The sequence below is a fragment of the Pagrus pagrus genome (assembly GCF_965226575.1).
Source record: "Pagrus pagrus genome assembly, chromosome: 22".
In the NCBI taxonomy this organism is placed as follows: domain Eukaryota; kingdom Metazoa; phylum Chordata; class Actinopteri; order Spariformes; family Sparidae; genus Pagrus; species Pagrus pagrus.
This window is the reverse complement of record NC_140204.1, coordinates 16346201-16362097: the sequence shown is the minus strand read 5'-3', so window position 1 is coordinate 16362097 and position 15897 is coordinate 16346201. Positions and strand designations below refer to the sequence as shown.

The 15897-nt window shown below is 44.3% G+C and overlaps 1 protein-coding gene across 1 annotated transcript; it reads left to right on the top strand.

Annotated features, from left to right (window-relative positions):
* The first annotated feature begins 1872 nt into the window (after positions 1-1872).
* Positions 1873-14877, top strand: polr2a (RNA polymerase II subunit A). The gene is made up of 28 exons (XM_084344254.1): positions 1873-2214; positions 3020-3152; positions 3256-3392; positions 3525-3698; positions 3803-4084; positions 4172-4333; positions 4436-4656; positions 4747-4879; positions 4993-5117; positions 5271-5481; positions 5567-5945; positions 6080-6174; positions 6308-6511; positions 6594-6816; positions 6903-7086; positions 7226-7397; positions 7492-7597; positions 8090-8295; positions 8775-9038; positions 9150-9357; positions 9444-9544; positions 9632-9736; positions 9828-10010; positions 10096-10299; positions 10395-10581; positions 10672-10785; positions 10881-11030; positions 11343-14877. Exons 1-28 carry the CDS (start codon positions 2128-2130, stop codon positions 12491-12493), a joined length of 5901 nt encoding a protein of 1966 aa, XP_084200380.1. The 5' UTR covers positions 1873-2127; the 3' UTR covers positions 12494-14877.
* Positions 14878-15897: the final 1020 nt, after the last annotated feature.

Genomic DNA, 15897 nt, shown 5'->3' with positions numbered 1-15897 from the left:
AGCCTTAAAACAGTCTACTGATTCAACAGTAAGCTTATCCTTCCAATAATGGACTAATATGCACGTAGTTAGCTAGCAAAATGGCTTCAACTTCGACACTGACGAAGAGTCAAGAAATACTGGCTAGCAAACTTCAAGGCAGTTTCGACACACAAAAACATCTCAGGTTAAAATTCACATAGCTGTTCCTTATTTTGACACGAAGCTCGACATTTTTATGAAATTGCGCAGCTATGTAGCCATTAAAGTTAGCAAACAAGAATATTCCAGACTCCATCTTTCTCGTTCACAACAAGAAGCATATCGTCAAACACCGCCATGTTGGCCGCTAACGTTAAAGGCGTCCAGTTACGCTAGCTGTAATAGCCTTACATTTCAATCATCCCGGTAACGTTACAGCACAATATCCCGATGCCACAGTAAACACCATCCATGTGCTACATCATTAGTAGTATAAACACAAATACTTGCTAGAAAAAACAGATTTAATTAGCTAACGATTAAATAGTTACCAAGCTAAACTTTTTTTTCCTGTTGCAAGGCTAAGCCGGCGGGCTACTTCACCGTCAATAAAGACCTCTTCGGAGCTTAACGCTAGCTTGTTCAACACGATCCATTTTATCATCAAAGCTACTTTAGCTTCAGCAATAAACATATAATATCTAAATCAACAGAAAAATCCCAGCAGGGAACATACCGTCGATGTCGTGAAATAGTCCTACCTTAAGCTAACCATATCACCGGTTGTAATGCTAAGAAAGCACAATTTGGACTTTATTGTCCAAAAATGTAATCAAGTGGCTAGTAAATGACCTGTCTAAAACCCACTTTATAATTATTCAAGACAGTAACCAACTAAATAAATAGCGAACTGATATAATTGAACCGCCAAAACCACGGCATTTCAGACTACGTTCAAAACGTGGCCTACGACAATGTTTCATATTTTAACAAAAATATTAAACACGTGAGAACAAGTGAAAAACATCACTGGACTTAAATCACAAAAATAGCACGTATATGTAAAATTTGTCAACAGCGGTTAAAAAACCGGCGTTAAATTAGCACTTAAGGCTCCCCCGAGACTTTCCTACAGGGTGTACGGAAAATCCAGTCCTTTGGCCGGCCATCCCTCGCAGGCGAGTCCGAGGCTTGCAAAAAAGTCCCAGCGATCCAAAAAAGCAGAGGACGAAAACCCGAAAAGTCGACGTCTTTCTAAAGTAACTCGAAAATAATCCATTATACAGTGTTTCTGCATGAAAACATCATGTATTTCGACCATTTTCCCTTGTTTGATCAAAGGTCTTAACAGGCCTCAGCCCTGAGCCTCTTTTCTTAGAGCCCAGGCTGATCTAGAGCGAGACGAACGGGAGAACAGAGATTTTTTTTATTTTTGCTCTGAGGGAAGAAATTCACATCGGCCACACTCGGCAAATATCGGAAGCAGGGCGGGTTTTGTTGAAATTATTCTAAGAAGGTTCATTTCTTCACAGCCATTGGATCTCCATTTCCTACTGCTCAATATTAATAAGACAAAGGACGAATCAAAAGGATTTTGATTGAATATTCATATATTGCATGTAAAATATACGCCGCGCCGCCTACTCCGTTTTGTTAAAGCCAATCGGAGTGAGTTTAGATTATATTTACGCCCGCCTTTAGTTTTGATTCGTCAAAAAAATGAACGTGCTTTCTAATTGGCTGTACGTGTGGTAAAATGTATTATTCATTTAACTGTCTTGAATAGCCAATGAGCGTTTTACTACAGAGATCCATGTCCCACCTTCCGAACAGTCAGTCCCTGCCTTTCTGAGTGAGCAACCCCGTAGTCTGCACTCAGTCTATATAAACAAGCGTTGAGCCGCTTCATGCTCAGAAGCGCTTAGAGCGCTCCGGTGTGTAGATCAGGAAAAGGGAAGGGAACAGTCGGTAGCCATCTTACTTAGGACCAAAACATAAATAATTAGGTAATAAAGGCAAACGACAACAGAGGTCCCTGGGATATCGCCTTCGGAGACTTTCCGGTCACCGTTGGCGGCCTGACCAGAGTCGTGGTGATTATTTAAAGGCTGTTCCTGCTCACAAAGCGGCGTGCCGAGGAAGGACGCGTCTCTTTGAATAGACAGGATGCACGGACCGCCCTCCGGCGACAGCGCATGCCCATTGCGCACGATCAAGAGAGTTCAGTTCGGCATCATCAGCCCAGATGAGCTTGTAGGTTTTCTTTTTGGGGGAGTGGGGGGTATTTTATTGATTATCAGACAGATCACACATCACTCTTACAGTTTTCTTGACGTACCTTGTAATTTAACATATGTGGCAAAGACATGGTTCTATTTACAACGGAAATGCTTGCTGTTAGCCTAGCCTAGCTAGCTGTGTCAGGCTGGTGGCGCTTGTGCTAACTAGCATGTAGCAGGAAGTTTGAAAAACTTTAAGCACAACATTCTCAGATAGGATTCATGCTATCACATCAATTAAACCCCCATTATATTCATGCAATGTACCTTGTAGGCCCATCAGTAAGTAGACATTTTGATTACTTTGTAGCTCTTTGTTGTGGACACCGCTTATTTGGTTTTACCACTGGTCGTATTGTACGCATTGTTCTGTTTTCTCATACAATAAATTTAATAAAAGGGTACTGAAACAGAGTCAGATACGCATGTTTTTTTTTAATCAAGATTGGTTGTTTTCATTGGTATGTGGATTATATATGTTTATACAACTGAGCACAACGTTTTATTTTATAGTGAAAGTTATTGTTTAAAGAACCTTATTTTTGGCAAAGTGCATGGTTAGACAGACTTTCTTTTAATTATTTCAGCACTGATCACTGGATGTTGGATAATAGAAATTTAGATTCTTTCACTGATGTGGATGAATAGTTGTGATTGATACATTTTTCTAACTGGCTTATATGCAGCGTTATTGGTATTTATAGTCTTGCACTGACAGAAGATGATCAACTGCTGATTATTGCAGCATCAACTTATACACATGGTTTATTTCTTCCCAGAAACGGATGTCCGTCACTGAAGGGGGAATCAAATACCCCGAAACAACAGAAGGAGGACGTCCTAAACTTGGTGGCCTTATGGACCCAAGACAAGGGGTCATCGAAAGAACTGGAAGATGTCAGACGTGTGCAGGTACAGTTTAATGTTAGCATTTCATTAAATATAACATTGATCAGTTGGCCGCGCTTCCTATCTGAGGTCACAATTTAATATTTTATGGTTTTTGTCTCTCCAGGCAACATGACAGAATGTCCAGGACACTTCGGCCACATAGAGCTGGCAAAGCCAGTTTTCCATGTTGGCTTCGTCACAAAGATCATGAAGGTCCTTCGATGTGTGTGCTTCTTTTGCTCTAAGCTATTAGTGGATTCAGTAAGTATACTTGGCATACTACAGTACATAATTATGAAAATCCCATTTTTAATCATAAAAGTATCATTCCAGTCTTGTTCATAGATTGAGCTGAACTTATATTTAACTTGCTCCCATTTCTGTCACCTCCAGAACAATCCAAAGATCAAAGACATCCTATGTAAATCTAAAGGGCAGCCCAGGAAGCGTCTGACACACGTTTATGAGCTGTGCAAAGGGAAAAATATCTGTGAAGGAGGGGAGGAGATGGACAACAAATTTGGAACAGAACAGCAGGAGACCGAGGAGGACATCACCAAGGAGAAGGTATTCTGGTGGAGTCTTGTTGTCAAAACTTATGTCTGTTTAAGCTTCAAAATTCATGGGACTGCTCATCTTAATTTCTCACATTCTTCCCTTAACCTCTGCAGGGCCACGGTGGATGTGGGCGCTACCAGCCACGTATCAGACGCTCAGGTCTGGAGCTGTATGCTGAGTGGAAGCACGTAAATGAGGACTCGCAGGAGAAGAAAATCCTGCTGAGCCCCGAGCGGGTGCACGAGATCTTCAAGCGCATCTCGGATGAAGAGGACGTCATCTTGGGCATGGACCCCAAGTTCGCCAGACCAGAGTGGATGATTGTAACTGTGTTGCCCGTGCCTCCGCTGGCTGTCAGGCCTGCTGTTGTCATGCAGGGCTCTGCTCGCAACCAGGTAAAGAAAAGTAAAGTTTTCAAGCTGTTTAAAAGAAAATTTTACTTCTGACCACAACGATTACAACAAATAATTTCTTTTTTGAAGGACGACTTGACCCACAAGCTGGCTGACATTGTCAAAATCAACAACCAGCTGAGAAGAAATGAGCAGAGTGGTGCGGCAGCTCACGTCATAGCTGAGGATGTCAAACTGCTTCAGTTTCATGTCGCCACCATGGTGGACAATGAATTGCCAGGCCTGCCAAGGGTATTTATACACTTAACTGATGCCTTTAATTATACAGTTGTGTATTTGATGTAACGTAGCATTTTATGGTGCTTGAATTAAAATAAATGTTTCTGCTTACAGGCAATGCAAAAGTCCGGCCGTCCTCTCAAATCCATAAAGCAGCGTCTAAAGGGAAAAGAGGGGCGAGTCCGAGGTAACCTCATGGGCAAGCGTGTGGACTTCTCCGCCCGAACTGTCATCACCCCAGACCCCAACCTGCAGATCGACCAAGTCGGTGTCCCACGATCCATCGCAGCAAATATGACCTTTCCAGAAATCGTCACACCCTTTAATATTGACAGGTACTGTGGCGTAGTTAGCTGATTAAACTCCATGTAATGTGTAAAACCCCTGTATTTTAAAACCATATTTATGAAATGTGACCATCATAGATTACAAGAGCTGGTGCGCAGAGGCAACAGCCAGTACCCAGGAGCCAAATACATCATCCGTGACAATGGAGACAGAATTGACCTGCGATTCCACCCCAAACCAAGTGACCTTCATCTGCAGATTGGCTACAAGGCAAGATTCAAATGACTATATGCAGCTCCAGAGTTATGCTGATTTCAATGATGAACTTTTATTAGATAATTATATTTTTATCCTGACTAACACTGATGTTTTTCTCTGTTTAGGTGGAAAGACACATGTGTGATGGTGACATCGTCATCTTCAACCGACAGCCAACACTACATAAAATGTCTATGATGGGGCACAGGGTCCGCATCCTGCCATGGTCCACATTTCGACTTAACCTCAGGTACCAAATGAAGACTAGACCTCTTTGGCTTTTATAAATGTGTTTTCTTTGAAACAGGCAGTCCCTTTTATAGAATTTAATAATTGAGCATATTCTAAAGGGTTTGTCTTAATATCCAGGCAATAATAAAGAAATCCTCTTGTCTCCCTCCAGTGTGACCACCCCGTACAACGCTGACTTTGACGGGGATGAGATGAATCTCCACCTGCCTCAGTCCCTCGAGACGAGGGCAGAGATCCAGGAGCTGGCCATGGTGCCACGTATGATCGTCACACCCCAGTCCAACAGGCCCGTCATGGGTATCGTGCAGGACACCCTCACAGCTGTCCGCAAGTTCACCAAGAGAGACGTCTTCTTAGAGAGAGTAAGGAGAATGTTATGACATTACTAGCAGGTGCTTTTTTTTTTTTTGTCTTGAGGGGTTTTAAGACTGTGTTTGTACGCCACAGGGTGAAGTGATGAACCTCCTCATGTTCCTCTCCACTTGGGACGGGAAAGTGCCTCAGCCGGCCATCCTCAAGCCCCGTCCTCTGTGGACGGGCAAGCAGATCTTCAGCTTAATCATTCCTGGACACATTAACGTGATCCGCACACACAGCACCCATCCGGACGAGGAAGACAGCGGCCCTTACAAGCACATCTCACCCGGGGACACCAAGGTCATAGTGGAGAACGGGGAGTTGATCATGGGCATCCTGTGTAAGAAATCTCTGGGAACCTCCGCCGGCTCCCTCGTCCACATCTCCTACCTGGAGATGGGTCACGACATCACCCGGCTCTTCTACTCTAACATTCAGACTGTGGTCAACAACTGGCTGCTCATCGAGGGTAAGAAACTGTAAAGCGCACATACCTTTTATTGCTGTATTTTAGTGGTATTGAGGAATAATTTTTGCAATCAAAACTTTATATTCTTTGCCATTGTTTGTTTAAATACTAACGAGTTTAATCATTTTCTTCAGGTCATTCCATTGGTATTGGTGACTCCATTGCTGACGCCAAGACCTACCTTGACATTCAGAATACCATCAAGAAAGCCAAACAGGATGTGATAGAAGTAAGCACAAAATATTGCATAGTCACTTACATCTCTTAAACTAGCAGAATAACTCAAATGTGGTTATTTCAACATAGTCTTACCAGTTTTTCAGCAGAAATTATAAAAAAAAGTAACATTTTTCCTTTGCCAGGTCATCGAGAAAGCCCACAACAACGAGCTGGAGCCGACCCCCGGTAACACACTGAGACAGACCTTTGAGAACCAGGTGAATCGTATCCTCAACGACGCTCGTGATAAAACAGGATCGTCAGCCCAGAAGTCTCTGTCTGAGTACAACAACTTCAAGTCCATGGTGGTGGCTGGTTCTAAGGGATCAAAGATTAACATTTCACAGGTAAAAGAATCAATCTAACGAACACTATCGTACTGAACACGAGTGGTGGGTTTGATTCACATCATCTTCCCTCCTTGTTCAGGTTATTGCCGTGGTGGGGCAGCAGAACGTTGAGGGTAAACGAATCCCCTTCGGCTTCAAACACCGCACGCTGCCTCACTTCATTAAGGATGACTACGGTCCTGAGAGCAGAGGCTTCGTGGAGAACTCCTACCTGGCCGGCTTGACACCGACAGAGTTCTTCTTCCACGCCATGGGAGGCAGAGAGGGTCTGATTGACACAGCTGTAAAGACTGCCGAGACCGGTGAGAGAATCAGATGTGAAAGGCATTTCAATGGGCTGTCCGAGAACAAAAAAACGGTTTCTAACGTGGTGAATCTGTTCTATCAGGTTACATCCAGCGTCGTCTGATCAAGTCTATGGAGTCGGTGATGGTGAAGTACGACGGCACGGTGCGTAACTCCATCAACCAGGTTGTCCAGCTGCGTTACGGTGAGGACGGCCTGGCGGGAGAGAACGTCGAGTTCCAAAACGTGGCAACGCTCAAACCCTCAAACAAGGCCTTTGAAAAGAAGTAAGTCACACACTCTATACTCAGACAGTTAGAGTATTGTGGGTTCTAGTCCCAAACATGCTGTAACTTTTCTAAACTGCATGTATAATATTGCTAAAATTGGTCAATAGTGGCTTTAATTTTTATCTCATGTGTCTAGGTTTAAATTTGATTGCACCAACGAGCGAGCACTGAGGCGGACGCTGCAGGAAGACGTCGTAAAAGACGTGATGACCAACGCCCACGTGCAGAGTGCCTTGGAGAGGGAGTATGACAAGATGAAGGAGGACAGGGAGATCCTCCGAGCCATTTTCCCTACAGGAGACAGCAAGGTGTGTGGATCCAGCTCTGCTCTTTAACAGTCTCCAGGACTGCCACGTGAAATGAAAAATGCTCACACACTACAATGTTTCTCCTCGCCTGCAGGTGGTGCTGCCATGCAACCTGGCCAGAATGATCTGGAACGCTCAGAAGATCTTCCGCATCAACACTCGGACCCCAACAGACCTCAATCCTCTGAGGGTTGTCGACGGTAAGCTCAAACATCAAATCAAGTTGCCACACAGGTTCTTAATAATATTGATAAAAAGTTGAAGAAGTTGAAGATCGAAAAAAGACGTCTTGAGCTGTTTCTTAAAAATCAACAGAAGTTGCTTGTCATATTTTTTCACCATGTATTTAGTTACAGGATTTTGTGACTCATGTGGGAGAGCACTGGTCGTAGAATTAGATTTAGGAGTTCCTGGCCTGGACTCAATGTGCCTCTTTAAGCCACGTAAAGCTACCTGGAGAATCCCTGTTGCGTAACAGGTCGAACAGTACAAGTCCTAGTCCCTCTTTAATACAGAGACTTATAGCCTCATGGTATCAAGGATTCCAATTGTATAAAACAATGACATTAAGATATAAAATTGTCTGGGAGAAAAAGATGTTTACAATCAATACAAAACTACCAGAAAACACAAAAATATAACACACAAATATAGCATAAATGTCAATCTCATGGTGTGTTTTGGGTCCTCAGGTGTTCACGATCTGAGTAAGAAGCTGGTTATTGTAAATGGTGAAGACCCGCTGAGCAGACAGGCCCAGCAGAACGCCACTCTGCTCTTCAACATCCACCTGCGCTCCACGCTCTGCTCCAAACGCATGACGGAGGAGTTCCGCCTTTCCACAGAGGCTTTCGACTGGCTGCTGGGAGAGATTGAGACCAAATTCAACCAGTCCATCGTAAGTTTTGCATATTATTGTAGTAATTTAAGAGTTGTTTAAGAGAACAGGGACAAATATTTGTTGAAAATTTTAATGGCAGCAAGTAAAAAAGCAATAACTAGATGCTGGCTTCTTAGAGAACCTCCCACCCTGAACCAATGGAAAAATATAATAAATGACATATACAGTATGGAACATTTAACTTTCAATTTGAGATTACAGAAGGAAAAGGGGGAAGATTACTGGACTAAATGGGTTACATATTTAGCCGATGCAGAGTGTGACGGCTGAAATTGTTGTAAACACAGCTGTGAACGTAAGTGTATCATCCTGTCGCGAGTACTTAAGTGTATCATTCAATGTGACTGAATCTATGTATATGACCTCGTGTTTGTGTTATGAAAAGGAAAAAAAATAAAGTTTAAAAAAAAAAGAGTTGTTTAAGAGAAAGATTTAGTTTTTATTTTATTAATAACCTGTTTTTCCTTCTTTCCCAGGCCCACCCAGGTGAAATGGTCGGCGCCCTGGCTGCTCAGTCGCTGGGAGAGCCGGCCACACAGATGACACTCAACACTTTCCACTACGCCGGTGTGTCTGCCAAGAACGTAACACTGGGTGTGCCTCGTCTGAAGGAGTTGATCAACATCTCCAAGAGGCCCAAAACTCCCTCGCTGACCGTTTTCCTGCTGGGCCAGGCGGCGCGTGACGCTGAGAGGGCCAAGGACATTCTCTGTCGGTTGGAGCACACCACACTGCGAAAGGTTAGAGGAACAAAATTATTGAACAGTTCTTTTTTTCTTTAAAATCCAATTTTATCCCCCCATCCATTTAAAAGCGGTGACTAAAATTGGCTCTCTTTTTTTTTTACGCAGGTGACGGCCAACACCGCCATCTACTACGACCCCAACCCCCAGAACACTGTGGTAGCCGAGGACCAGGAGTGGGTGAACGTCTACTATGAGATGCCTGACTTTGACGTGACGCGCATCTCACCGTGGCTGCTGCGTATCGAGCTCGACCGCAAGCACATGACTGATCGCAAGCTGACTATGGAGCAGATTGCAGAGAAGATCAACGCAGGTGGGTTGAATGCACATTTCATTTTTCAATACTCAATTGAAGGGAAGTGGTTATCCTCTAATGACACTTTTTTGTTTTCCTGCAAGGTTTTGGAGATGATCTGAACTGTATTTTCAATGACGACAATGCTGAGAAGCTCGTGCTGCGAATCAGAATCATGAACAGCGATGAGAACAAGTTCCAAGAGGTGAGCATTGGCATTACATTCAACAACAATAAACGCACTGTAGTAGTTTCCCTCTTAATCATAAATTCCTGTAATTTCTTTGTGTAGGATGAGGAGGTGGTGGACAAAATGGACGACGATGTGTTCCTGAGGTGCATCGAGTCCAACATGCTGACAGACATGACGCTTCAAGGCATCGAGCAGATCAGCAAGGTAACAGATTGATAGACAAACTTCTAATCTATAACAAAAGCATATTACCTGACTGTGGAGAGAAGTCAAAGGTGAACCTCTTCTCCTCCAGGTGTACATGCACTTGCCCCAGACTGACAATAAGAAGAAGATCATCATCACCGAGGACGGTGAGTTCAAGGCCCTGCAGGAGTGGATCCTTGAGACAGACGGAGTGAGCCTCATGAGGGTCCTCAGCGAGAAGGACGTCGATCCCGTCAGGACCACCTCCAACGACATTGTGGAGATTTTCACGGTACGAAAGCAAAAAAAACCTTTTTAGTAGGATTACAGCAGCTTTGTAAAGATATTAATTTTCCTGTTCTGTCTCTTGTGCGTAGGTGTTGGGAATTGAGGCTGTGCGGAAGGCTCTGGAGAGGGAGTTGTACCACGTCATCTCCTTTGACGGTTCCTACGTCAACTACCGTCACTTGGCTCTGCTTTGTGACACCATGACGTGCCGCGGTCACCTGATGGCCATCACACGTCACGGCATCAACCGTCAAGACACAGGGCCGCTCATGAAGTGTTCCTTTGAGGAGACGGTGAGAGGATAATCTATTAAGTCATCAGAAGAAACTTCTGTATCCCAGTTCTGATTTAATAACCACTTCACTCTTTCTTCCATTTCTCCCTCCAGGTGGATGTGCTGATGGAGGCGTCATCCCACGGTGAATCCGACCCAATGAAGGGTGTGTCGGAGAACATCATGCTCGGCCAGCTCGCCCCGGCTGGTACAGGATGCTTTGACCTGCTGTTGGATGCTGAAAAGTGTAAATACGGCATGGAGATCCCTACCAACATACCTGGCATCAGCGTGGCTGGACGTAAGTGGAGCGATGTTTGTCAGATATGATACAGACAGTAGATTTAGTGTAAGAGTTATAATACTTGTTCTCTTTCTGTCCTATTTTCAGCCACTGGCATGTTCTTTGGCACGGTGCCGAGTCCAATGAGCGGTATGTCACCTGCCATGACCCCGTGGAACACAGGAGCAACACCAGCCTATGGTGCCTGGTCCCCCAGTGTTGGTGAGTGTATCCCCAGGTGCTCTGGCTCTTTTCTTTTTTTCAATTTTTTTGGTTTCATTTACTAATTTTTGCTTTTTCATGCTTTTTTTCTCCAGGAAGCGGCATGACCCCTGGTGCAGCAGGTTTCTCTCCCAGTGCAGCATCAGATGCAAGTGGCTTCTCTCCAGGCTACTCACCGGCCTGGTCTCCCACTCCTGGGTCTCCAGGATCTCCGGGACCTGCCAGCCCGTACATCCCATCTCCAGGTTAGAAGCTGCAGAAGTTTTAGTTTTATGTTACAGACTAGTTAAAAAATTGTAATAATAATGTGGACACAGATTTTGACTTTTTGACTCTAACGTCTTTGTACAAATTGAAATCAAACAAACATAAAAATACAAAAGAAACAAACAGGGAAAAGGTCAAACTTATTTAGTATCTATTACTGAAATAATTATAAATCATTTATAAAAAATAATTAAAAAAAAAAAAAAAAAAAGAGCAGCCCAAGAATGGATCCCTGAGGCACTCCTCAAGTTTTTCACCACTCTAAAAGTTTTCCCTGTTTCCCTCTTTAGGTGGAGCGATGTCACCCAACTACTCACCCACCTCCCCGGCCTACGAGCCCCGCTCCCCTGGAGGCTATACCCCACAGAGCCCAGGCTACTCCCCCACCTCACCCTCCTACTCTCCCACTTCTCCCTCTTACTCCCCCACCAGCCCAAACTACAGCCCCACATCTCCTTCTTACTCACCCACCTCGCCCAGCTACTCCCCAACTTCCCCCTCCTATTCGCCCACTTCTCCATCTTATTCCCCAACATCTCCCTCCTACTCCCCTACCTCCCCGTCCTACTCACCCACGTCTCCCTCCTATTCTCCCACTTCACCAAGCTACAGCCCGACGTCGCCAAGCTACAGCCCGACGTCTCCAAGCTACTCGCCCACCTCACCCTCATACTCACCTACTTCTCCCTCTTATTCTCCCACCTCTCCATCTTACTCCCCCACCTCTCCATCTTACTCCCCCACCTCTCCTTCCTATTCTCCCACCAGCCCGAGCTACAGCCCCACATCGCCAAACTACACTCCCACCTCGCCCAGTTACTCCCCCACCTCTCCTTCCTACTCCCCTACATCGCCCTCTTACTCTCCAACATCCCCCAACTACACCCCAACCAGCCCGAACTACTCCCCCACCTCTCCCTCTTACTCCCCCACCTCTCCGTCCTACTCACCCTCAAGTCCACGTTACACCCCGCAGTCACCCACCTACACACCCAGCTCCCCCTCCTACAGCCCCAGCTCCCCCTCCTACTCCCCCACCTCCCCCAAATACACCCCGACTTCACCCTCATACAGCCCCAGCTCCCCGGAGTACACTCCCACCTCTCCCAAATACTCCCCCACCTCTCCAAAGTACTCCCCAACGTCGCCGAAGTACTCACCAACTTCTCCCACCTACTCCCCGACAACTCCAAAATACAGCCCCACCTCTCCTACCTACTCTCCCACCTCCCCCACTTACACCCCCACCAGCCCCAAGTACTCCCCTACTTCCCCTACTTACTCTCCAACTTCACCCAAGTACTCACCCACATCTCCTACATACTCACCAACTAGTCCTAAAGGCTCCACGTACAGCCCCACCTCCCCTGGATACAGCCCCACCTCACCCACCTACAGCCCGGCAATCAGCCCCGACGACAGCGACGAGGAGAACAACTGATGCGCCGCGGATGAGAAGGGGAGGCAGCTGAAGAAGCCCCGTCACCTCATGGTGGACACCTGAAGGACAGCATCTTTAACCAGCTGGAGGTGGCGGTGCTTCTCGCCACAGGGGTCCCGATTGTGATTGTTTTCGTTGGAGAAATCTCTCCTGTGGGGACCTCTGTTTTTGATCATCTGAGGGCCCCCTTTAACACAAGAAATTGTTAAAACTATAACGTGAAAGACTTGAACTGCTTCGCCTGAAGGAAAAAAAAGGCTGCCTTTTGAAATAGTTTTTTAATTTTCACACGGGGTGTTGGAGCAAAACTGCAAATCTGAGAGGAAGATGTGGTGAACACATAACAGGGGAGAAAATGTCCCTTTTTAACTTTCTAGTGTACTGCATCCAGTCTCTCTCTCATTCTCTAAATGTCGGGTGTGTAGTCGTGGAAAGCGTACATATTGCCAAAAGCCTTTTGAGAAGTGGATTGTATTCATCACTAAAGCATAAGCTGTAAAAGAAAATCAAGGAGGTAAGGTTTAGACTTTGTTTACTGCATATTTCACCAAGGTGTATCTTGTTAGACCTTTCCGCTGCTTTTGTAAAACTACAGTCTCTGCCAGTTTTTGGGGTATTTTTGTGGATCAAAGATGGAGCTTTAGGAGTAAAGTCGGATTGTCTAAAGGAGAAATGAACACATGATAGGAGAGAGAAACTGGCTTGCAGGGAAAAATAAATTTCACTCTGAACATCATTGACTACATAGCTCTATGTACCCATCGCCCTCCCCTCTTGCTCCTTCACACCCCAAAGACAAAACCTGAAAGATGTCATGAAAACACCCACCAGCATCCTCTTGTCCTCTACCATTTTGGAGACTTGTGCATCAGAAGAAACAAAAAAAAAAAACACTTTTCCAAATAATAATCTTCCTGTGACACTGGGAATTTAAAGATTTATATGAAAAAATAAAGTCAGAATGATTATTCTGTCTTTAATTTTGATTCTAGAAGGAAATGGGGCCCAAACACGTGGGAGAGGAATACTAGTTTTGCTGCTTTTGTCATTGTTTGCATGAGTAGCACATGTTAATACATTTTAATCAAGCTTTAGGTTGAAGGTTCTTTTTTCAAATCCCTCCCACTTCTCGCTAATCGTCGTCCCATTTCTGATAGCTGACGTGTACACAGGATTTATTTGGACTGTTCAATTTATTTAAGAAAGAAAGTTAACTACTATTCTGTGTGAATATATAATAGAGGAAAATTAAGAATTTTAATTTGTTTTTGGCTTTCCTCTAGTTTGCTTTTGGTGACTTTGTAAACCTGTTTGCAGGAGGCTCGTGTTCTGTGGATGAAGGGGCAGAGGACGGAGGGGAGTGCTTTTATTTTCGCCCGCTTTCTCCCCGACAGTCTGAGTTTTTTGCCACGACAGCAACTGCTACAGTTGTAGGAAATGTTGCATGCTGTCAGCAGGTCGTGACATTGCTTCAGTTAAACATAGAAGGGCAAAAAAGTTCAGTGCTCAGTTCAGTGTTCTCCCTTCTCTGGCAACATTTGTCCTCCTGTTGGCATGGAACAGTTTATTTCTTTTAAGCAGAGATCGTCCAAAGAAACAGCACTTCTGGGCCTCTCTGTTAAAAAAAAAACCTTACCCACTACATTAGTGTGATCTTCTTTTTGAATATGGGTGCTTTCTCACACAACTCGACCTAGTTTGACTGCGTTAGGAAACCGGCTGTACGCCTGATGACAATGGAAACATTTTTCCCTTCCCTCCTCGTTCCATTTGATCACTCGACGCGGTTTCTGAATTTATTGGACTCGCTGGGTCTCCTCCCTCTTCCCTCTTCATCCACAAGTGATCCTCATTTCTGAAATCAGTGTTTCTTTTTTCTACCAGTGTATGTACCTGTGATGAGGGGAATCATGGGGAGGGGGCGACGTATTTGGGGTCTCACTCGGAGTCCTGTGGGTTATGTTTATGTTAAAATGATTTTGTGAAACATTGCTTCCAAGATGGTCTCGAATTGAAAGGACTGCATCTTCTGGCCTTTGAGATAAAGCAGGTTTGGTAATTGCACTTAGTAAATATTGTGGTGGACCTAAGCCCCAGACATTGTGATATTTTGTCCACTATGCTTGCATCTAATCCTGTTGTCTTAACTGTGTGCTGTCCAGTCAATTCAGAGCATCGGGACTCCCGGGTTGTATGAATGTGTGTATGCGTGTGTCCGAGGGTGAGACAGGGTTTCAAACTGAGGAAAGACTTCACATGTCTGGGCAAAGGAAGGTTTAACTTGAAATTGCCACTGTATAGAAATCGATTCATTATCTCATTCTCCGTATCTTTGTTCTGTTTGTTTTTTGACTTGGAAAAAAATGAATAAAAGTTTTACTACATGTATGTCTCCGTCTCTTTTATGTCACTCATCTACAGCCGATGTCATTTTTGTGCTACAACACATGCTACATTTTATAGCGTATAGAGTACTCTAACTTTTTTGGTAATCGATCCATCAGTACATTTATTAGAGCAGTACTTGAAGATGATTTTGAGATACTTGTACTCAAATATTCCCATTTTATACCACTCCAACAAATTTCACAGGGAAATCTGATCCACTTTCATTTGATAAACGGCATCCTCAGTTAGTAGAGCATGCGGCCCATATGCAGAGGCTGTGTCCTTGCTACAGCTGCCCAGGGCTCGAATCTGGCCCAAGGCCCCTTGCTGCATGTCATCCCACCTCTCTCATCCGAATTCCTGTCAACCTTTAGCTTTGAAAAGGCCAAAACATAAAAAAATAAATAAAAAAAACTATGTGTAAAATAGGTCAAATTGGCTCCACAACGACCAGCTACAACAATAAATGTACTATATGATATAATATATGGGCCTACTATAGTCTATAATGGTAATTCTTCCAAAAGACTACTTTTCCTTTTGAAGCTCTTAATTAAATATTGCTTTATTGAGACATCAGACAATAACTTGATGAGGCATGATGCTGAACACATCAAAGCTCTGTTGTTTAGTGTAAATGAAAGCTAACACACTCCTTCCTCAAGGGGGCGCTGTGACCAACGGCTCACAGACAGGAAGTTAATCTGCTTAGGCTTGAGTGACAGAACATCAAAGAAAATTGTTCATTCTTGACCTTGGGAGGCTAGTTTGTCTTTTGACTCTCCAGTTTTGAGAGCTAACTTCAGTCGACTGTCATTTGGAAGTTTTCTTACTCAGAAAACTGAATTTAAAGGAAGAAATATAGAGAGTTTAGGCTATGTTCTACCAATAGCTTAATTCACAGCTACCACAGCTAGCTCGAGTGTTTAAACTTAGCAAAACTGTGTTTACAGATGTACATGTATCTTCGTGGAGGTTATAATGAACCCTAAAAAGCCATGGCCATGTAAGTAATA